The sequence below is a fragment of the Terrapene carolina genome, unplaced genomic scaffold, assembly GCF_002925995.2.
Source record: "Terrapene carolina triunguis isolate 2854851 unplaced genomic scaffold, T_m_triunguis-2.0 Scaffold113, whole genome shotgun sequence".
In the NCBI taxonomy this organism is placed as follows: domain Eukaryota; kingdom Metazoa; phylum Chordata; order Testudines; family Emydidae; genus Terrapene; species Terrapene triunguis.
In genome coordinates this window covers 31,241,206-31,264,422 of record NW_020664464.1, presented here as the reverse complement: position 1 = coordinate 31,264,422, position 23,217 = coordinate 31,241,206, and the positions used below count along the sequence as shown (strand labels likewise).

The following is a 23,217-nucleotide window of genomic DNA, read 5'->3' as shown; positions in this document are numbered from 1 at the left end:
TGATGCTACTTCAGCTGGCTGAATTGGTGCGGCCTCCACATGCCCTTGCTGCTATTGTGACTGCATGCATAGGAATGGACAGTGGGGCACAATATGGATCTTCAAATACTAAACCCAAGCAAAATCTTCCAAATTGGAACTACTGGTGCACTAAACACTGGCATTTGCTTTATTGTGTCACTGGAGCCATTAAGAGGATACAAAAGCATATAGCGAGGAGACCATAAAATGCTTTGTGGGAACTCCATCAGCTTAAGGCTACGTCTTCACTACCCGCCTATCCGGCGGGTAGCAATCGGTTTATCGGGGATCGACTTACCGCGTCTCGTGAGGACGCGGTAAAATCGATCCCTGATGGCTCTACCGTCGACTCCGGAAATCCACCTCGACAAGAGGCGGTAGCGGAGTCGGCGGCAGCGCGGCAGCGGTCGACTTTCCCGCGTCCTCACCGCCAGGTAAGCCGACCTAAAATACGCAACTTCAGCTACGGTATTCACGTAGCTGAAGTTGCGTATCTTAGGTCGGAAGTCCGCTGTAGTGTAGACCTAGCCTTAGAGAGAGAGAGAGAGTGTGTGTGTGTGTATACACATTTCCTGAGTTTTGCCTTTGTGAACTGGTGAATGTTGCTTATTACAGCCCTAAAAGTTACATTGCCTCCATGCCCTTGTCTCTGTGCTGGAGAAAATCTGGGTACCAATTTCACACAAATTTAGTTTGAAGTCTGTAACGTCACCGTGTAGGACCATATTGTTGAGTAGTACTAGCGCTTATTGTTACGTGGAAATCTCCTTTACAACAGGGGACCTCCAGGTTTCAGTGTCAAAATCTGAATGTTGAAACTTTCATTTAAAATCAACCGTTTTATGAACTCATCAGCTTTCCAGAATTAGACCTCTGTTCTGCAACCATTTACACACGTGCGTCTCTTTACACGAGTAGTCCCACTGAGGGCAATGAGACTACACGTGTGCATTTGCTGGATTGGGGTCTAAAGAGATGAAGCCTTTCACCTAACACAGACAGTTCCAACAGTATTTATATTTTCATATGCTATAATCCTTTGAGATACATTAAGTCCAAGTAGTTTTTAATATTAGTTGGCAAATATTTTCTTTTTAAAAAATGGCTAGAGGATGGCTGCTAGATTAAAGAGAAGAAACACTAAGCAGATATTGCAAGATGTACAGTCCATACCAGATATGACTAACTGTAAAGAAGTGTTTAGGATAGCCTGGGCAGTTATAGATCATTTAATATCAAGATTGATTTCTCTACATTTTTAAAGATGTGCAGAGGCTGCTGGGGAGGATCTCCAACAAATGTTCAAGAATGTTTCATTTTAAATTTCTTCCAAAGAGGCCTCCTGATGTTTCCTTACTGCTCATGTAGTTAGATTCTTTTTCTGCTAATAGTAATTAAAGACATTTTAAGTGCATCTAAAAATGTTTGGAAACCTTTGACTGTAGCAGAAAAGTGTGTGTGTGTGTGTGTAATATAAAGATTCGCAAAACAAAAAAATGTTGTTTTAAAAAAAAGTTGACTTTGCTAAGTGACAACAATGGTAGTTACCTATCACATTATTTACAAAATCCAAACACTTAAAAGTAAGTATACCTCTACCCACAATATAACGCTGTCCTCGGGAGCCAAAAAATCTTACTGCGTTATAGGTGAAACCGCGTTATATCGAACTTGCTTTGATCAGCCGGAGCGCACCCCCCCCACCTCCGGAGCGCTGCTTTACCACATTATATCCGAATTCATGTTATATCGGGTCGTGTTATATTGGGGTAGAGGTGTATATTAATAGTTAAGGACATAGTGTCTATGTACCTTTCTCTCTAAAAGGCCCACTTACTATAGTACTTTACACCGTCCAAATAGGAATTATGTGTTTATTTTTATTATCAAGTATTAATGAATGAATATTTCATCACAACCCAACCACTTTAATACTAACCCAGGAGTTCTTGGTTTTTAAAAAAATATTTTTGTTATATTGATATCTGTCCCTAGATAGTCTTTTTGAGGTATATTTTAAAGTTCAAATATCGAGTTAATCTGTTTATCAACTGAGAGTAGAATGTTTAGTAAAGCACTTATAACTGACATTTCTTGGAAATAATGTCTATATAGCTGAAGAGAAAAGCCATGTAACATTATCATCTTATGGTAAAATTAGTTATGGATGTGTCAGTGTAATTCAGCTATACATGGATATTTTAAATTATTTTTCAAAATAGTTTTTGTTTGTATTTTGATATTACTGATGTAATAATAATAATAATAATAATTTTGCATCAAATTTAAGGTTCCATGTGATGGAACATGAATTTCTTTGTGCTTACGTTTGTTTATTATATAGCTAGTTTAAAATTTATTATGTGTTTATCTAATTATTGCCTTTCTTTTAAATGGTGGGGTTTTGTGAATGATGTGCTTGGGGAATTTCCCATGTTTGTGAGTTTGGCTTTGGTCTTTTTCATGTTTTGTTTTGCGTAGGTGAATAAAGAGATGATTTTCAAATCTTCAGTAAATAGGATGAGTGGGTTACCAGATTAATAAATCAAAGAGAGAGCAACACTGGCTAAATTTATAATTATTTTAGTGATGCTTCCTCATTCAATGTGTCTCTGTCAAAATACTCATATTTCCTAACCAACTGAGTTAACTACTCACACACAGTGCAGCTCATTTTTGCTCTGAGTGCTGATTAGAAGTGCTAAAAAATAAATAACATTAAGTATCAGACCCAAGACATTTTATTCTGTAGCCCTAGCTAATCTACTGCACCACAGTGCCTCTCAGTCAACACGCTGTGTTTAGTTACAGCACTTGACAGATGTAACTAATACTAACGCTTTACATTTACATAGCACATTTTCATCTATAGATCTCAAAGTACTTAACAAAAATGAATAATCATTATTATTCCCATTTTATGTGTGGCCTAAATAAATCCGAGATTTCAAGCCATTTGCATGGTAGAGACCAGGTTATTACCTTAGGGCTTGATCCTGCAAAGTGCCAAGCGCTGTAGTCCTGATCTATCCAAGCACTTTAGCATGTGCTTAACTTTAAATACATTAATAGTCAACTCCCTAGAAATCAATAGGATCAATATTGGGCTCCAAAACTCTCTGCAATACAAATTGTTAGTTACTTTGCTTAATTATAACCTATTTTCTTCAAATAAAGAACGTGCTTGAGTTGTCAAAGAGATCCAACCGTCGGGAAAGCTTGAAAGATTTGGAATAAGATGTTATTGAGACAGAGAGAGACAAAAGTCAAAATTTCCCAATTAAATATAGACTGTGGGGATGGACTTTGGGTTAAAAAGAAAACCACAGCTTAAGTTTAGGATCATTGCTAATTTTTGTATAAACAGTGAATGTTTTAAATTAAAAAAAAAAAATGTTGAGAAGCATCTAGAGCAGTTTTGCAAGTTCTAGAAGTATTTTGTCCCATATTTGTCTTTTGTCCTTGGGTTTTGGTTTGTATTTGTCTCTCAACATTTTCACCATTTGAAGTATCGTTATTTAGTTATTATTTATCTACTGAGTAAGGTTTTTAACACAATAAAGGGGGTAAAAAATGCCCATCCACTAATCTAGGTTAACATAATTTTAATAATACAATGACACAGACAGCAGCTTTCCCAAAACAAATAACTAACCAGTGATATCAGGTCAGAGTACCACAGCATACCCACAAATCCCAGCCTTTATTACACGCAATTCTCTTCTCCAAAAACCTAAATGAAAATATGGGCATTGCAATGGGTCCTGAAGGGCTTGATATTTTAGTCCCTTCAGGAGGGCATTGGATTCCATAGTTGGAGGGCCTTTTACAAAGAAACTCCTACAGGCAGCTTCCAGTATCTAATATTGAGGGAAGTCTTTTGAAAATCTCATCCTTGCTGCATATTATAGTTACCATGACCTTATATGTGTCATATCAATATAGACAGTATTGTACAGCAAAAAGTAAAAAAATCCTCTACCAATGGTAAGAATTAATTTGCAGAGTTTGGGAGTTTTAGCCATCTCTTTGATGCCTTACAACATAAATAAAAGTATAATTTTAATAGTCACTTTTAGAATCTGAATATAGAACCATATACGTTTTCTCTTTAAAAAATTCCACTGTGAGGGCCAGTCTTTCCTCTTTTTGCAAGCAAGGAAAACAAGAGGTCAGTTAAGTTGTACGCTAATACTTTTTATTGGGTTAAGTGGAAAAATAAAATGCAGGCAGACTTTCAAAAGACACAATCCTTCATTAGGCCATGGAAAGAGAACAAAGCTAAGCAACAGATACTGAGGAAAGAACTTGACTGAACTAACCATTTTTCCCCCTCACTCTCTCTCCTGTGAAATTGTATTTAACTATTTCACTGCTGGCTTGCCTCTCTGGCAGAAATGCTCCACCAAAATTCCAACCTTCCATTACAATTACTGTGGCACTTCTGGACCTTGTATATCCAACAGCACTGGAGGGGTATTTTGCCATGTACCTGGCATGTTAATCAAGAGCCTAGATGGCAGCATCTGGGTGAAAATGATTCAGAGTTTTCTGAATGCTTTTGCCATGTCTTGTCTGGCATATTGTTATTCATTTATTATTAATTATTATTATTATTATTATTATTTATTTGTGGCAGTGCCTAGGACATCAGCTTGTTTCGCGGGTGGGGGGATCTGATCCAAGTGGGAGGTGCCTGGTCTCATTTAAATTTAGTACATGACATATTCTCAGGGGCATGCACGGCAGGGGGCGGGTGTGTGTGGAGAGGCCGGGGAAGCAGGGACACAGAGCTCCTCTGGCCCCGGGACTGCAGCGGGGAGAGGGGGGGGGGGCTCTCTTGCTTTCTCTCCCTGCCGCGGCTCCAGGGCCGGAGGAGTGATGTGACCCCACCACACCAAGTACTTGTGGATACATTTATTCAGATGGCTCCACAGTGCATGTATTTTTGTTGAAATGGTGAGTGTACTGCTGTTTATTTCTATGCATATGATGTACTTATGTGTATTGATATGGTTTGATGTGTATAATATGTGTGTGTTTAATGTGCCCCTCCAAAAGCGGTCACATTTAAATTCATGCGCATGCCCCTGAATATTCTAAATAGTACCCAACTGCTTGGTTACAGTAGCTTTTTATTTTGCTTAGTAACCATTTTTCATAGATTTTTCAAGGATCACTTATATGATATATTATCTGGTTTGAAAAGACTATTATTATTATTATTTTATTTTAATAATGATTTATTATAGTATTGTGGTTGTCCCCAAAGGCTGCAATCAAGGATCAAGACCCCATTGTGTAGTGCTGTATATACATGCAATTAAAAGACAAACCCTGCCCCCAAAAGAGATTACAACCTTAGCATATGCCAAAAGACAAGTGGAGAAAAACAAACAGGGCAGATGAAACAATTATATTTGGGATAAGAAGCAGCAGTCTCAGCACACCAACTGCCTAGTTGTTGTCTCCATTATATCCTGCTCTGAACACATCTAGCTTATGTAGCAGCATTGATGGCAACCTGGAAAGAGGTTGGTCATCTGCCCTTCATATACCTAATAGTCTGCTGCTACTCACTGTGCCTATGCTCCTAAATGTTGGGGAGTCTTTATTCTTGAGAAGGGGCAATAAAAACTGGAAAAGAGATTACTTTCAATAGTTTGTGTCAACTAGAGCCCTCTTCCACTTTAACCTATACTCTGGCTCTGGACAAGAAAGTGAGGACATCTGATAATCTGAAACCAAGGGATTATAACTGCAAAATCATCATACCTTTTTGCATTTAAATTTGAGTATATAATCTCTTTAACTGTAAAACATCAATATCCTATTGCATAGAGATTAATAAAAAAGGAACTAGTTGTACCATATAAATAACCTCTTGTCAGTATCTGAATTGTACCAATAGCTCAGTGTACTACTTAAGATAAATTAGAACTGACTAAAGATAGGAAATGTTAACGTACTACTTATTAGCAAAACTAACAACGAATCAACAGTTATATTGGCTCAGAAGAGGGAAGGGAAGACAGTAAGCAGGTTGGATGCTGCTCCCAGCTCTGACTGAAAGAAACAACATGGGGAGAAAGAGGGAGACAATGAATGGGTTGGATTCCGCTCCCTTGGTCATATCAGGGAAAGGCACGGGGTGAGGAGGGTTGTGGGACCTAGAGAGGCAAGTGGGTTCTCCAGCCAGAGTTGGGGAAAGAATACCTTATTTTCAGCATGGCAGCTTCTTCTGGAATCTGTTAAAAGTAATCCCAAAAGGGATTGATAAGTGAACAGACAAAACAGTCAAAGGTAAATGCATAGTAAATGCAATTTATTACAAGGCTTGCTTCGCTACAGGCATAGTGTGCATATGTGTATGTGTAATATAGAGGGAATGTGTAAATGTATATAAAATGCCAGAGTAGCTCCATTCACAGCTTGTGTTAGAGTATAAATATTCTACATTATAGCTGATTATGCTTTCCCCCCATCATACTTGTTGCCTGAGTTAGACAAAAATATAATGATATAGTGAATCAACTTTTTTAGACCTCAACTGGGGTTTTGTGATTTAACAAATAAACAGACAATGTAGCAATGTCCTTCTTGCTTTAGTGTTAAAGGGCCTCTGCTTCATGGCACTGTAGATTTTGGTTTGTGGCGTAACAGGAATAGGACTGCTGTGGGTTCATTTGAAATGGGGAAAACACAGTTGTCTTTGGTGAGGAACCAGAATATCAGGTAATCAACAACATTTGTAGCAATTTCCCCTTCCTTTCTCTGCCATTAATCCGATAGAAAATATGATAGAGAAATTGTGATGTCTCCCAAACATAAGAAAAGCTAGCAGAGTTATGAAACTTTGCCCAATTTAGAGTTCTCGTCTGCTTTTATAGACATTGCTGCTACAGCTGTGGGGCAATATGGAGACATACAGAAAGCTAAACCGTAGGTACAAGTCAGCAGTAAAATGAAGTAACAGTTACAGGGCCTGATCCAAAGCTGAGTAAAGTCAATGGAAGTCCAGTTCACTTTGGATGAGGGCTATAATTCAGTTCATTCTTGTCTTATAAAGGGGATTATTTCTACTCAAGAGTGAAGCTTGAGTGAATTGTTACCAAGACATGCTCAGTGGCAGGTCCTAGCTAGTCATATTCAGAAAGTGTGGAAAGGCCTCTATTTGTCCATGTTTATCTATAAATGCTGGGTCCATTTACCCTCTCACCTGGTCTGCTGTTCTCATCCTTTTCATCTCTATCTTTTAGAATTCATGGCATAGAGGGGGATATTAGCTCTATGAATTGGATTTTTTTTGCCTCAGTGTAAGTCATGTTGCTATGCGAGGCACCATATAAATGCCTTTAATAAATAAATAAATAAGCATCGTGTGAAAAACTGTTTAGACAGATTTTGCCAAGATGGCTCCAGCCAAACACTGTTAGTCATTAATTTTTCCTTCTCTCTCTCTTTGTGGGCACATTTCTTGTAAAACTTTTCCCTCTCTGTTACATACGTTTTATTCATTGTTTAAGATATCTGCCTATATTTGTACAATAAATTAGCATGTATTTATATGAAAAAGGATGTCAGTTCATGTTTTTGTTAGTTAATAACAAGGTACCACACATGGAAAAAACAACAAATGAAAACCATCAAGAACATTTACTTATCCTTTTTAGACACAGGTCTTTTTTCCTCTAAGACACCCTTAAAGCCCTGAGGATTCCTGCTATGTTCACCTAATTATTCCATCACTTCTTAGCTCTTGGATTAGCTGGCCCTCCAGTCAAGGAGCATCGGGCATGGTTCCATCTTTAGCTTGTTATAGCCACTCATGAATAACTTATATGGGTCATTGTAGAAGACTCACTTTTCCCTTCATTGTCTCCCAATGATGAATACATTGCCTCTGAAGAAATCCCAGCCTTTCTCAACCAGGAGCAAAGAAACAAGGTCAGGTTGTAAGCTCATATCTCCCATGTGGTAGGGTGCTGTGCTACTGCTGACTGGCCCTGTTTGGTGCATTTAATGTGTTCATGGTTAAAAGCAAGTTGGTTTTTTAAAATGATGATTGAAACACATTTACACTGATTTATTTAATATCATTTCTGGATCAATCCTGCCAACATAAAATTGAGTTTATGGAATTGATAATGTGTTTTCTTTTTAAATCTTCAATTCAATTTAATATATGTATATTTTCCCTGTTTTATTAGCTAAACTAATGTTTAAAAGAGCAGATTATTTTTAGTATGCTTAGATGTTTTTCTGCAAGCATGTCATGAAAGAAAGTGCTCTTAAAGGGACAGGAATTAGTAAATGGGCAATCTCAACAGATTTGGAGATCAGGTTTGGTTTGGATAAGCAGCCAACAGTTCGAGTGCTGATCTGAAACTTAACCAAACTATCCAAATGATTTGCAAAATTTGATTTAAAAGGTTGTAAGAACAGGCTCTCTCACTGTAGTCTTGGTTTTCTGGTTCCAATCCCAATCCCAATGCATCCGTGTACGAAAAATAATGGAGAACTAAAACCTAACCTAATATTGCAGAGCCTCCAAAGAGATTTGATTCTTTGGTTTTAGGAGGACACAATAAGAAGAGGGCAGTGGGGTTCTTTTTTAAACTTCAGACTTGTTTTCCTGTCCTTAGCAGGGATGTCATATTTAAGAAAACATAGATCCTTCAAGACTGGTTTCTCATTTGCTACCTCAGAAATTGTACTTTTAATTACTCTTTCTCCTTTCACTTCCATTAATTTTAGTACTATGAATCTTAGGGCTCCCCAATTGATTAGTATTTGCTGTATTATACTCTATACCATCCTGTCCTGAAGTACAAGCTTTTGCTGCATTTGAAATGTGAAAGAAGTGATCCTTGTTTAGGGATTAAAACAACGAGGAGTCCGGTGGCACCTTAAAGACTAACAGATTTATTTGGGCATAAGCTTTCATGGGTAAAAAACCCACTTCTTTAGATGTTTAGGGATTACTAACCCTTGCTCAGCTGTTCCAGCCATTTCAATGCAGCCTTTACATCCAGATTTTCTTGTTTATCTGGCAGTTCATTATTTAAGGCTGGCCTGTCAAAAATAGGTTAAATATTCTTTGGGAAACATGGTCACATCTTTGAGACACCACAAATATGTTTAATATAAAAAGATTGGCTTGATAAGAGAAACATGATAAACTTGCATCACCAAAAATATTTCTCTGTTATTCCGTTTGTATTTCTAAGGGCATCAATAAGCAGTGACAAATCTCATGGCAATAAATTTCTGGAACAGGCACCCAGAGACACTGGCAAAGCAGTGAAAATGATTGCTGATGATTCGTTCTAACTACTTGACCTTCTGACCTCTTCTCCAGATATATGACCAAGATGGGACACTACAGCACTTTATTGATGGCGGGGAACCCAGTAAGTCAAGTTGGATGAGGTATATCCGATGTGCAAGGCACTGTGGGGAACAGAACCTAACAGTAGTTCAGTACAGGTAAAGTATGTCTTGATTTATTCGCTGCAAGAAAAAAATCCTTGAAGTGAAAAGTCAGAAGTGTAATTATCACCAGTTCACAAACAGTTGTTGGGCTTTCTTGGATGGCTTCATTTTGTACAGTGCAAACTCGGTAGTGTGGATTTAAGAGCTCTTAAGTTTGGTTGTCAAAAACTGAGGAGGGGGACATCATTGAGAGCACATACTACAGGGTTGATTCTGATCTCACTGATGTTCCTGATGATTTAAACCCTCTGTCATTAGAAGAGGAACATGTATGCAGATCACATTGTACAAAGCAATCTGCACATCCTTTGAGTAGTCTCAGTAGACTGCTCTGGAAAGAGTAGTTTGCTTGAAGAGTTGTCCCTCTCTTACAATAAATAATTATGTTAGGGGAGAAGGACAAGGAGAAGGCTGCATTTGAAATGAAAACATCAGACTTCAGTGTTCAAAATTCTGTTTGGGGAGAATCATTGGGCATTTATGACCCAAATATGTATCTGCTGAATGCACCTGTCAGCCAAGATGGTCTTGTGGCCTATGCCTATGATGTCAATAGCAAGTGAAGGTTATAACAAAATAAAAATGAGAATGTAAAAAAGAATGTGTAAAGAAATTATGGCTCCCATTTCTCCCCCTACAAACAATAGCAAAAAACCTAGAAAATGTGTTACATAAATATATGATCTCAGCCATAAACAAATCTTTCCCCTTCAGAATCAGAAGCGACTGTTTGGCTTTATTAAATGTTATAGCAAGTACATCAAAGAATGTTTGGGAACTAAGCTGAGCACTCCTGCTGTTGGCTATTTATTTTGGGTTTTCTTTTTTTTAATGACAGGTCTTAAACTTATTTATAATATTTTAACTATTTTAACAAACGTGAATGCAAACAAAAATGAAAAATACACACAGTTTGATGATTTTCTTTTAGGGTGCCAGTTTAACAATGATAAAATGGCCCAATAGCATTTTTCAACTTTGTTTCTGGCCCCTTGTCAAAATAAAGTAACAATTCAAAGAAGAATATATGACAGTGCTTTATTATATTATTACAAACTTTTATTGTAGTCTTAAATATTTATATTTTTAGCTATAATTCTGATGGTTCATTTTTTAAATGGTCTGTTTAAACTAAAGTTGTCTCTGTGATGTAAAGAGCACTTTTGGTTGGTAGTCCACGTATATTATGAAACACTGAGACAACCATGTTTGAGTATGGGAAGTATGTGTAGAGTGTGTGTGTGTATACATACATATAGATGAAAAACATAAATGAAATATGGGCATGAGAAAGTCGTTACACATCTGTCAATATTAAGTACATTTTACAACTCTGCTTTCATGATGGAGCTTTTACTTAGAGTTCCCTGTGTTGATCTGTTTTTGATTACTTCAGATCTTTGTAAAATGAACTACAAAAACACAATTTAAAAAACTGGCATCCATCACCAGTGACTGAATCCAAGTGTAAGAAAATAGAAAAGTTGGACACTGAAAAACCGGTCTAATTTTTATTGTACATGGACGTCCTCCTCACAGAAAGTCAGCTGGTTTAAATTCATTCTGTTATGATTTGTAATATCTAAATGGAATTTTCTTCAAAGCGCTCTTGATTGATTGACCCTTAGCTGAACGTTTTGTTTTTATTTTGAGGCTGACAATAATGTTTGTTGGCATGTGTTCTGCTTCAACTGCGTTGGGACGCCATGAAGCTATCTTTATGAGTCATCCAACCACAATACTAAATACATGTCAGCAAAGGAAATATTATCCGAAAAGGGAAAAATCCCTTTGATGTACTTCAGCATGCAGAGATTTCTGCGAGTTTTGGAAGCTCTGTATGCTTGTAAGGAACGGTGTACGCTTACACATTTTTTTTCAGCCTACTCCAAGCTTCACAGACCACCCATTGCTCAAAAACAGTTCTGCTCTTTCAGCGGCAAAGTGTGTCATTTGGTTTTAGCACATTCATTTGCCGGGCTGCTGTGTTTATATTAAGGGAAGCCAAACTGAGAGATGAAATGTTACAAGGGTGAAGTACAAAGTAGACTCGATTTTTCTCAAGTTAGGAGATGCTGGTGATTTATAGCATGGCTCCAATTTTGATTTTTATGTAACGGTGGAAAGAATTAATAACATGTACAGCTTTGGGAGAGAGAGAGAGAATGAGCGAGAGAAAGGAGCAGAGCAAGAGAGTGAGAGAGAATGAGCAAGAGAGACACGAAGGCAAGAGTTTTTGTCAGATATTCATAGAATGTTGTGAAAAACATTCTGCTTAGCTAGCAGTGCCCTCCTGAGACAGGGTGGCAGTAAGCGAGGAAAATAACAAGATAAATGAAATTTTTGCAGCTGCTAGTAAAATATTGAGAATCTGCACTTTTTTATTGATCTTTATGATCCTGTTGCCAAGAGCCACTTTGCGGTGACAAAATATGTTGACAAGTGCATATCTCACTGCCATGAAAAATGTGGTGAAGGATTCTCCTTATGTCTGCAGTGTTATACAAGGGACAAATTGCACTGCTACGGCAAATTCTTTACAGAAAGGCTAAATTTAAGGCCTACCAGCCCTAAACACTTTTATCTTGAACTTCAGGCTAATATTTGTAGCAATTTTTCACTGAGAAAACCAGTTGAGGTCTAACATTTATTTTTTTTAGTCTATAGATATTTTTCTGCCTTACGCAAGCTGTTTTAAAAAATGGTCCTTTCTTGGTACCTTGACTGTATCATTTTGGTGTGTAATCGTTCAGGCAGAGTGGAATGCTCTTCTTGTTTGTATTGAATTTCTATCCATCTCATATAAGGGCGTTTTACTGTACTGTACCAGGCTTAAGCAAAAAAGCTACTACAAACCAATAAGATTTTCAGTTCCTCTTCTAGATGCTTGATTCTGATCTCACACTGATTTTGCACCTAACTCTAACTTCATTGGAATTACTCGAGTTCTTTAACTCAAAGAGAGATCAGGATAGAACTTATAGAAGGATTCTCAGTTATGGTAAATACTAAATCATACTTACCCGAGGGGCCATCAACCTTGTTCCCATGTTTCATATTGAGAAAGATTTCATCAGTAACTCTTCTTCATTACAAGCCCTGTTTTATGGACTCTTCTGGGCCAAAAGTCCATATTATTCAACCTTAGTTCTCTCTCTTTTGGGAGGTATATTTCTGTTGTGAGACTGAAGGAAATATAAGAGGGCACACGTTAAAAATCATCTTCTGTATTTAAAAAATTCTTCACTTTGTTACTAACAGCACTTACTAAATCTAAAAGAATTATTATCTATTTACTTTTTACCATCTAAACTGTGTGTTTGAAGTTTCCCTCAGGTTGGATAGTGAAAATAAACTGAACTGTTTTGAGTCGGTCCCATTTCCTAGATCTTGTGCACTGGTGCAATGCTGCCGTGTTTGCATTCCCAATTCTGCACTGGAATGTTTTTGAAACAAAAAAATCTGTCTCCCTTAAACTTTCTTTCAAAAAGGATACTGCAACAACAATAGCTTATTACGTTTTGTAAAACATTTTCTTAGGGCTTAAACTACCTTAGTTACAAAGTAGCTTTAAGCTGTTTGTTATCCTGTGTTACAAGCACTAATTGGAGTCCCACATTGATGAGATGGATTCAGGTTTACTATAATCAAAGAGCTATTCTTTTGGGATAACTTGCAGAAATTCTTCCAAAACGGTGGAATTCCATCATAATAGTGCATATGGTAAAAGGAGCGCTACCTGTTCCTAAACTGGACTATTTTTCTGTTTGTTATGACTAGGTCAAATATATTCTACAGGGCCTGTATAGATATCCCCCGAGGCACCGAACTGCTGGTGTGGTACAATGACAGCTACACATCTTTCTTTGGAATCCCTTTACAGTGTATTGCACAGGATGAAAACTGTAAGTATTTTATTTCTAACTATATGTCCACAATGCATATTTCACAATTAATCTGTTTTGTTCCTTGTGTTTCTTAAGAAGTATGAAGTAAACCCTGGATATTTATTTAAGGTAAGTTGGACGATTAAAAAGGCCCTGATTCTGAAAATCCTTAAGATATATGATGTCTGTGGAACGACTTATATGATTAAAATGCACATACCTACAGGTGGGCAGGACTGAGACCTAAATTGCAGGTTCCCCCCATGGCATAGGTTTATTCTCTATTTACTTCCCCAACCCTCTCTCTAGTTGCCAGTTCTATAATAGGATCTACTCTCTTGCCAAAAAGATAACATAATGTGATCTTTCCAGTCACTGTCAATGCTGCTTCATCATATTAGTGTGGGATGTGTTGATGGAGGCCCAGGCTGGCTGTCCATAGAGATGGGGTCCTTGTGGTTAGAGAAAATGCTAGTTCCTTTAAATAAAGGCTAATTACAAATAACCTAATATGATGATGGAGCCCCCGTCTTGTCACAACTATCCCCAATTCCATTCATTCATCTCCCCGGCCATTTTATTTTACTGTGAATTTTAAAAAAGCAAATCATTTATATCACAGACCCAGTCATGCAAGGTGTGTGTACTTGTCTTCAGTGGGAATTAAGAGTGCTCAGCATCTCCTAGTATTTTTATGTGTGTGTATGTTTGTGTGTGTGTGTGTCTCTCTCTCTACCTTCTTTCAGCTTGCATCAGGGAACTCTTTTCCATTGTGACAGCCATGTGTGTCTATGTGGTGGAAGAAGCAAATAATAACAGCTTGAATGACTTTGGCCAAAAATGACCCTGTGGCTGCCAGCGCATAATCAACTATATATTATATTTTTTCAGTCAAATACTTGGATACTTAAACAGCTATACTGAGATGAACTTGGGTCTCTTAGCAGCTTAAATACTGAACCAGGCAGCAATAAAACAGCAAGATACCAGGGATTAAACTGTCAAAAATAAACATCCTTTTTCTCAAGTATAAGAGTTTTCAAATCTCTTATACTTGAGAGGATTTTTAAAGACATTAAATTACTGGCCATAATGTTTAGCACTAAAAAAATCATCTGCTCCAGTGGGTAATACAGAAATATTATTTTCATTTCTGTGAGTTGTACTTTACAAAATCATTTTTTTTAAACGATACAGTGAACAAAATCCCATCACAGTTAAATCTTGAAATATTGTCACTCACTGCTTTGCTACAAGGGAAACCAAGGAGTTTCATCCACAAGCTAGGGAGATGGACAGAAAGGGAAAAATTCATCTCTGGGCAGAGGGCCAGCACCAGGCCTATGCATAACCTAAGTGCCACTTAAACCCTCAAAATAGCCCTTGTGCTGTTCCTCTGCACAAGGGTGAATTTCACCCACAATGAACTGTGACAATATTACTTAGCTCTTAAACCTCATTATTTGGGTCTCTTGATGGAGGTTTTATGTTTACAATTTTTTTTTAAATTAAGTCTCCTTTGTGTGACAGAGAAACTTAAAACAGAGTTATGAAAAGAAAAGTTTACATATGACAGGCTCTACTGCACATATTTTTCCATACACCTAAAATGTTTGGATGTGTTTTAAAAACTGTACTGCAGACGCAATGCACATCCTACTGGAGGTAACGCTACTCATAAAATAGGCCCTCAGATTGTACAGTGAAGAGCAACATAGAAAGGACTAGACATAAATAAATTCAATAACATGGATTACCATGTTTGTTTCGGTTGAGGAAACATTAAAAAAATAATTTTGTAAAGGAACTTTGTATTATTTACAGTACCATATCAAAATAGGTTTGTACTGCATTTTTTTATTTCAGTATTTTTAATTTCAGTAACTATTCAGACATTAGTCACAATTATTCATTAAACAGAGCATTTGAAACTGCTACTGTATCTCAACTAGACATACTTGTATTCAGAAGGTAAATGTGTGTGTGTGTGTGTGTGAGAGAGAGAGAGAGAAATCCCCAAATGCTACATTAAAAGAATGTTATGGTTGCAAATTCAAGCACTCAAAAGTTACGAAACACCAGAATTTAAGACATCCATGTGACATTGTGCGCTTTCATACAGTCTTTAAGTACATGATCACATACTATTTTTTCCACAGAATCCCTGCCTCATTCAGTGCACAAGATGGACAGTGCTCAAGGAATGAGGCAGATCTCGAATATTTCTTTTATGTGTGTGACTCCCCATGACTCATTTACTGCACAACATCCAAATGCTGCACTGAATGCAGAATTTTATTTTCTCATGTGTTGCATTGTGCTCATCATCAAAATATGTGAGTGCCTCACAAACCTTAATCAATCTATCTTTTCAACACCTCTGTGAGGTAGGGAAGTATTAGAAATCCCATTTTATTGGTGGGGAACTGAGGTACAAAGATATTTAGGCATATATTTTCCAATGTCTCATCGTGAACTTAATCATGCAAGCAATCACACTGAAGACACTGATTTGTATTGTACAGGCTTTGTGTGTATAAATGAGGGTATAATATTGCCCTTTAGTGACTGCCCATTGATAGGATAAGGGAACTACTGCTGTGTCTGTTTTCTGCAACACAGAGATTTGATATAGTGTAAGACCTGCAGAATTTTCTCTCAGATGTGAATCCTATTGTATCATACTTCTAACCACTCTTGTCACTCTTCTCTGGCCCATTACAAACTCTTACATCTCTCTTCAGATAACTTCCTATATGGCAGAACCAGCTTCTCCATTCAGATCGCAGTCTCATTCCAGCCCTTTTTATGTGTGTTATAACAACATTACATTGTTTGAATCTAGTCAGCAGAAAATAGACTTTGAATATTTTTGATTTTCTCCCCAAATTGTATTAGTTTTAAGAAATAGTAAAGCAGATCTTATTTACTTTTTTTGTTTTCTCCCAGTGAATGTCCCTTCAACTGTAATGGAGGCCATGTCCAGACCAGACACCCTACAGCCATTTAACAAAAGTAGCAAACTACCCCCTGCCACACCACAGCGATCCATAGTATTTCCACAGACTCCGTGTAGCAGAAATTTTTCTCTTCTGGATAAGTCTGGGCCTATCGAGTCAGGATTTAACCAGATCAGTGTCAAAAACCAACGAGTTCTTGCAAGCCCAACGTCAACCAGCCAACTAAATTCTGAGTTCAGTGACTGGCACCTTTGGAAATGTGGGCAATGCTTTAAGACTTTCACCCAGCGGATCCTCTTACAGATGCACGTGTGTACGCAGAACCCTGACAGGTAAAACACAGGCACTCTTTATTTCTGTATTGATGGGTAGCCAGACCCTCTGCTTTTTGCTTTTATCAGACTGTTATCATTTCCAAAACTAAACCATTATTAGGAGGAGCCTGTACAACATAATACATCTATGGCTGTGTGAAGTAAGCTGATAATGGCCATTGCTTAACTTCACAATTTGTAAAAACATTTGGTACCTAAATGTACATACAAAAGGAAATATCCAAGAATATAATCTTGTTTTCAGAATGGTTTGGTACATCTGTTAGAGGGAACAAAACAGAAGGAAATTTTATTAATATTATGGATGAAAAAATGAGGTCAAGATAATCAAAAGTCTCTTTGTCTTCCAAAGATAATATAACTTGCTGTTCAGTGGCTGTCATAGTCATTTCAGGGTTCACCTATAGTGTGCAATGTGTATGAACTTAATTAAGTACTAAGAGGTAATGAATTGGAATTTTTTGCTTAGTACTATTTTTCTTCAGAGCATGCAAACCCATAAATCGTGGAAAGCTGTCAAAAGGAAATACCTACTCCACTAGTGATGTGGAGGAAAACAGATGCCACTTATTCAATAAACTAATATCCACACAGAAGAAAAATGTTGACTAGATACCTCAGAGTCAAAGTTGGTTTGAAAGTTTGTCAATAGAGAATTTTATGGCCATGAACTGAGGATGAAATTTAGCTGAACAAGTGAATTAAAATTTCAGGTACTCTGACCAGTGGCAGAGTAGATATAATGGAACTATTATTTATGAATCAAAGCTGGTTTATTTGACAATCTTGATTGCTGGCAGCACAAAAGACAAAAATCAAATTAATTCAACTAAAAAGACTGCCCGTGTTTTGTCTCTCCTTCAGCAGTGAAGAAGGCTTGAGTAAAACAGCTGAATCGCCTGGAAAATCATTCTAAATGCAGCACTCAAATGCAAGTTACATTTGACAAAAATGCAATAGCAGTATATATTGTGTGTGTTTGTGTAATAAGCATATATCCTATGCTGCTGGATAAAAACAGATGAATTTTAAAGTGTGTATGGTAGAACTAGAGTCTTAGAACTTAATCCCGAATAGAATTTTGAGAGTTGCTAAAATTTTGGATGCGTCAAAACCTTCTCAAGTTTCTGTGCCCTTTAGCAATATCTAAAGTGCACGCTGGCTCCAGCAGAAACAAAGCATTGTCATGTTAAAAATATATATTTGTATTGAAAAATAGCTTTATTTCATACTATAAATTATGTAATTTTCTGATAGCAGCCAACTTTCGAATGCCTCCTGAGTTCCCACAATATGTAACAACCAAAACTGCCAGAGAAAAATATTTTCCCAACATTGTTTGGGATTTTAGCTATACAATTCCCAACTGTATTAGTTGTGATTCACATAGCTAAAACCTCTGGCAACATTTTGAAAATATAGGAGTTAGGAGTATGGGTCAGAGTTCTTGAATTCAGATTCCAGATTTTTCTGGGTTCTCATATCCCTAACTAGAAATCACTATTATTTAAACTTATTTCATGGCCAGTCTTTCCTCCTACTATAAATGGCATTAGTAGAGCATATACCTAGCAACATAGGAATTGGAAAAGAAGTATCTTTGCTTATTTCTAGGAACACCTCTCATTTCTTAAAGTAATTTCCTGGCAACAAGAAATCAAGGTGTAAATTGCCCAGGCTTGTTTGCCTGCCAGCCTTAGATACTGTATGCAACTCTTAGGATTGGAATTGCTCTCCACTATCTACTGCACCACTCTAGCCGATAAACAGCTACCTGTTTATTGTCAGAAATTTGTAAACATCCCAGCCACTGCATCTTTGATGTGAGGGAAGTAGCTGTGGCTGCCTCCTCTAGCAAAGGCCTTGAGACTATCTAGTCTGGCGTTGTGTTTGTTTTGCAGGCAGCATGATTAACTATAGGTGGTCAAAGCAGGAAAAGGATCCTTGAATGTAGCTATGATCCCCACTTCATCGCGTGAAATTTAAGAAATGTAAACTATTTGGGATTTGAGAAATACAAAGAAGGAAATGACTTAAAACTTCCTTTATCTCAGAAGAAATCTGAATGAGAGTGGAGGATAAGATAAGAGTGAAAAAGGACAGAAAAAAATGTTTTTCAATCAGCCCCTGAGAACAGAATACTATTCAGCAGGCAGAAGTTTGAAGAAATAAATACTGGATAATAGTGAACCCAAGATGAGGAGGGTCCCAAGTTCTCCCAGAAGTTTCTTTGAATTTGAGCTTAATTAAGATTTTAATGAAAGCTTATTTGCCCCTTTCATTTACTTCCCCTTTCCCACTGAGGTCTTTTTTTTTTTTTCCTGTTTGTTAAATAATGTAGAGTTTCTCTGTAGTCACTTGATGGGTGGGGAGGTAAGATCTAAATCCATTCAGATTTAACTCAGGGACCATCCAAGCCTCTGGAGTTTTTCCTTAAACTCTTGCCCAGACAGAGGCAATTTGACCCTCTATTCCTTGAACCAGGAGTCAGAAATCCCTTTTCTCTTCTGTTTTTCTGCTGCAGAAATTCCCAACAATCCCATTTGGGGGGCTCCAGAAAGGGGTAAGCAAAAGCCTTCAATCACAGTGAATCATTTTCAGACAAATATTTTCATTTATTTTTTTAAAAATCAGCAACAGTTCTTAGAATGACCAGTTTTTATTTACATCTTTCTTTTTTCTCTCTTTGATTGTCATGTACAGTATGTAGTGGTGTTAACGGAGGGAGGATGCCTGCACTTCCCAGGTGTTGCTTGTGGCCCACTTTCATATTCAATGTGTATGTGTGATATTTACTCTTGTTGATTGTCATGTATTTAAGCTGATGATTGGAGGGTAGACACTATACATGCAAGTGTGTCCTTGGTGGGTGGATTCTGGATGTTATCTGGCCCTCATGCTTTTTGTTTCCTTGAAGTATATTAATGTACGCTTTGTTTTGCTGCTACAGTTCAGCAATGAATGTCTGTTTGTTTGTTTTTTTAAGGTTACGTTGTCAATTTAATTGATGCTTTTCTCTAGGCATCATGGCTCTACCCCAGTTGATATTTTTCTTGCAATACACATCCTACAAAGAAAAATGTATCTTTGGCTCTCGGTACTGTTGCCCTAATTAATTAATTACTTATTTTTTAAAAACCTATAGCAACTAAACAAAAAAGAAATGCTGTGAACAATGTCTATTTCTGTTTATAGAGTGACTATGGATTATTTTGCAATTAAAGTAAATGTCATGCTAAATTGAACATTTGTTCTTGCATACTCTTTTCAAAAAGGTTTGCAGGCTTCCAGCACTTATAGTTAATAGTAGCAAAAGGTGCACAAAATGGTACCACTCCCCTACTGCTTTAGAAGTTTAGAAACATATGAGCTATTTTGTTCTTTACAAAATGATGGCCCCAAAAGTCATGGAGGACTTGATTCTGTGATCCTTACTTCTACTGAGTTATACGTACTCATGTTTTTAGTCTTGTTGGCTGTAATGGAGCTACTCTGTTTGAATAAGTACTATTCGGTGTGAGTAAGAGTTGCAGGAGTAGGCCCATAGTTAGTAAATATAACAAAACCCATCAATCTGAGCCCTGTGAGAACTTCAAGATGTAGGCTAGTTCTTAAATGTCACTTTGCAGAATCATGTCCTCTCAGTTCAGTTTGAAGGAGACTGAGTACCTGCATTAAACCCTTTATAAATCTCATGGTGAGTAACTTCAAATGTTCCATGTGGTAGGGTCCAAGGCAACTGATTGTTTTAACTAAAGCATCCACAACTGGGCACTCCCTCACTCATCCTGCCCCTGTGCAGGGACTATGCCAACAGCTTCTTCACCTCTCTGAAACAGTCATTTTGGGCCACTCAGAATGGCAGTTGGAGTGAATCACTGACACCCTGAGTTGCATTTCCCCCTCTATTTAACCATACAAAACAGCAGATTCCACTCCAATGCCATATCCATTCAGTTATGAAGAGGCTACTGAAACTTTGGCCCATGTCTGCAGTTCTGCTCCAAAACCACTGACGTGTGTGTGAGAGCAATTCATGGAGTCCCTTCCCTGGAGGCAGAGAGTGCCAGCATCACAACATGCCCTGCTTTCATTGACTCAGGTAATGTAAAAACTAAGGTGATGCCTGAATCAGAGTCTTCCATCTTCTCGTAAAGCCTTGGCAACAAACTGCTTGTTTAATGGGGAAAGCCATGGTGTCCCGCTTCCTGGCATTCTGACATCATGCAATATGTCTTTGTTTCTTCACTAGCAACAAGGCCCTACACTTAGCCTTCTGACAGTGAGAAATGCATCTGCAGCTGTATGTCAGGCTTTCTCCTATTGGCTAGTACTTATCTAGCTGAGGAAACGATGAATCTGATTCACAATTTGGCTTTGCTGATTTGACAGTATTTCAATGAAAGGTTTACAGGTATTCAAAAACTCACTGTTACAAGCAGCTCATCCTCAAAAGATTTACACTGGAGTTCTATGAGACCCATGAAGATAATGAATGAAACTGTGTGAAGAGGCCCATAAAAGACCAGCTCACCATAAAAGAGAAAAATTGAGAATTTCAGTGCAAAGTAATTATGAGATTTTTTTCAGGACGCTGATCATGCAGCCCATCATTCAAATATTTCCTGCAATTTATGCTGGAGACAGTGTAAAGAAATGGGACACGTGTTCATATGAGCTGGATTAGTCCAGGAGTTCTGCCCTTTTGGATTCAAAAGACATGTTGCAATACCGAAGGTGTGGGCACAAGAGAAATAGATTAATTAGATCAATCTTTTACTAAAAGAAGATTGAAAAAAGTGGTTTCAAACCTATGTATTTTTGTGTTGGGGTTTATTTAAATGAGAAAACAGTAACTAAATTGTCTTATTCTAGTGCAATCTCCCCCAAAAGTTATACAATTGCTTGGATAAGCATGCATATTTTGAGTGAAATTCAGTTAAGTGTATAGGTGGTGTTTGACTTTGTGCTGATCATCCATAGAAAGTGGACAAAAAAGGGATTATTAGCACTGGGAAAAGAAAACATTCATAATGGTTTCAGCAGAATTTACACATTCAAGAGACAGGTTTAAAGTACACTGCAAAAAACAAAGTTCTTAACTATTTCTGTGATCTTGGAAAATGTAATTTGAGAATGTTGTAAACCCTCAGATGCCAGAGATTCACCCATACTTAAAGAAATTCTTAAAAATAACTCCTTTCAGTATTATACTTTAGATGTTGAGCCCATAGCTTTTACATTCATGTGTGCACCCAGGGGAGACCCTCACACGAGTAAGGGTCATCGGATTGGTCCCTAGAGGAGAGAAATTGAGGGCTCCTACACACTGATGATCTGACACTGTAGAATCTACCTATAGAAATTTGTAATCAAAGATGGGTAACAAAATGGATTTCTAGTACATGAGGCAAATGAGAGCTGTGCAATTTTGTCTGTCAGCAGAATTTGCCTCTTAGGTAGGGAGATATGCTTTCTTTGAGTTTGGGTGAGAAGATGAAGCATATAGCCTAATTTTTAAGGAGAGAGGATTGGAAGATAGGACTGCTGTGTTCTTTTTGTTGACTCTCAGTGATACCGTATGTCACTCTATGTACATTTCTTTAAGCTTAACTATCTTTAAAATTGGTATAATAATACCTAACTCAGAGATGTATTTGTTAGGTTTAATTAATGTTTCTAAAGCACTATGAAAGCCTTTCTGAAGTGCTACAATATAGAGATGTAAATTAATTATTATTAATTATTAATTATTATTATATTACTTCTAGCACACAGTGATGGGGAGAAAATGCTAGGATAGATTTTTACGGAAAAATTATGTTTCAAAGATTCTTAGGACCATATTTTCATACACAGATGCATATGTTTCACCTACAAACATGCATATAACAGTTTACTTGCATGCAAATGTGTATTCACATATAGAAGAGGGTACTCTTGGTATGTACCCATTCATGCATAAAAGTAACTGCAGAGAAATTCAAATTTGCTGGAGTGTCTACTTGTATATGACCCCCAAACCAACTAAGCTGTTACCCACATGGGTAACTTTAAACTCGTGGGCAGTTTATTTGAAGTCAATGGCACTACCACATGCCTAAAGTTATGCATTTGTGGAAGAGCTTTGCAAATATCTTATCCACTTTCTTTGCACTGCAGGCAGTCCCCAGTATGCAGAACTGTATGAGTTTTTGAATGAGGGGTTGTGGATGGGGTCAGAACCATGTTGCAGCTTCAACCTAGGTGCCTCTTTTTGAAAATTCAGCCTATAAAGTCCACCATTTGGTATTCATTTCATGAGCCCTATTCTCTCCATGACCCTGAGAATAAGGGGGCCACCATCTTAATGTGGTTTTCCAGGGCAGAGCAAAATGATGGCACAGGAGATAACTGCTACATCAAAGACAACCCTGCTCTGAAGGTGTCCATGTACTCACCGAACCGATCATCCCTCACATTCAATCCTTCTGCACTGCTTTCATTTTTTAAAAAACAATGTATTGATTTCTTTCTGCT

At 37.4% G+C, this 23,217-nt stretch overlaps 1 protein-coding gene across 1 annotated transcript in view; it reads left to right on the top strand.

Moving 5' to 3' along the window:
* Nucleotides 1–23,217, top strand: part of PRDM6 (PR/SET domain 6) — an 89,784-nt gene that overhangs the window by 55,790 nt on the left and 10,777 nt on the right. The window contains exons 3-5 of the mRNA XM_024193347.1: nucleotides 9,383–9,510; nucleotides 13,297–13,421; nucleotides 16,353–16,695. Coding sequence (XP_024049115.1) covers nucleotides 9,383–9,510; nucleotides 13,297–13,421; nucleotides 16,353–16,695 — 596 coding nt within the window. The remainder of the gene's footprint in view (nucleotides 1–9,382; nucleotides 9,511–13,296; nucleotides 13,422–16,352; nucleotides 16,696–23,217) is intronic.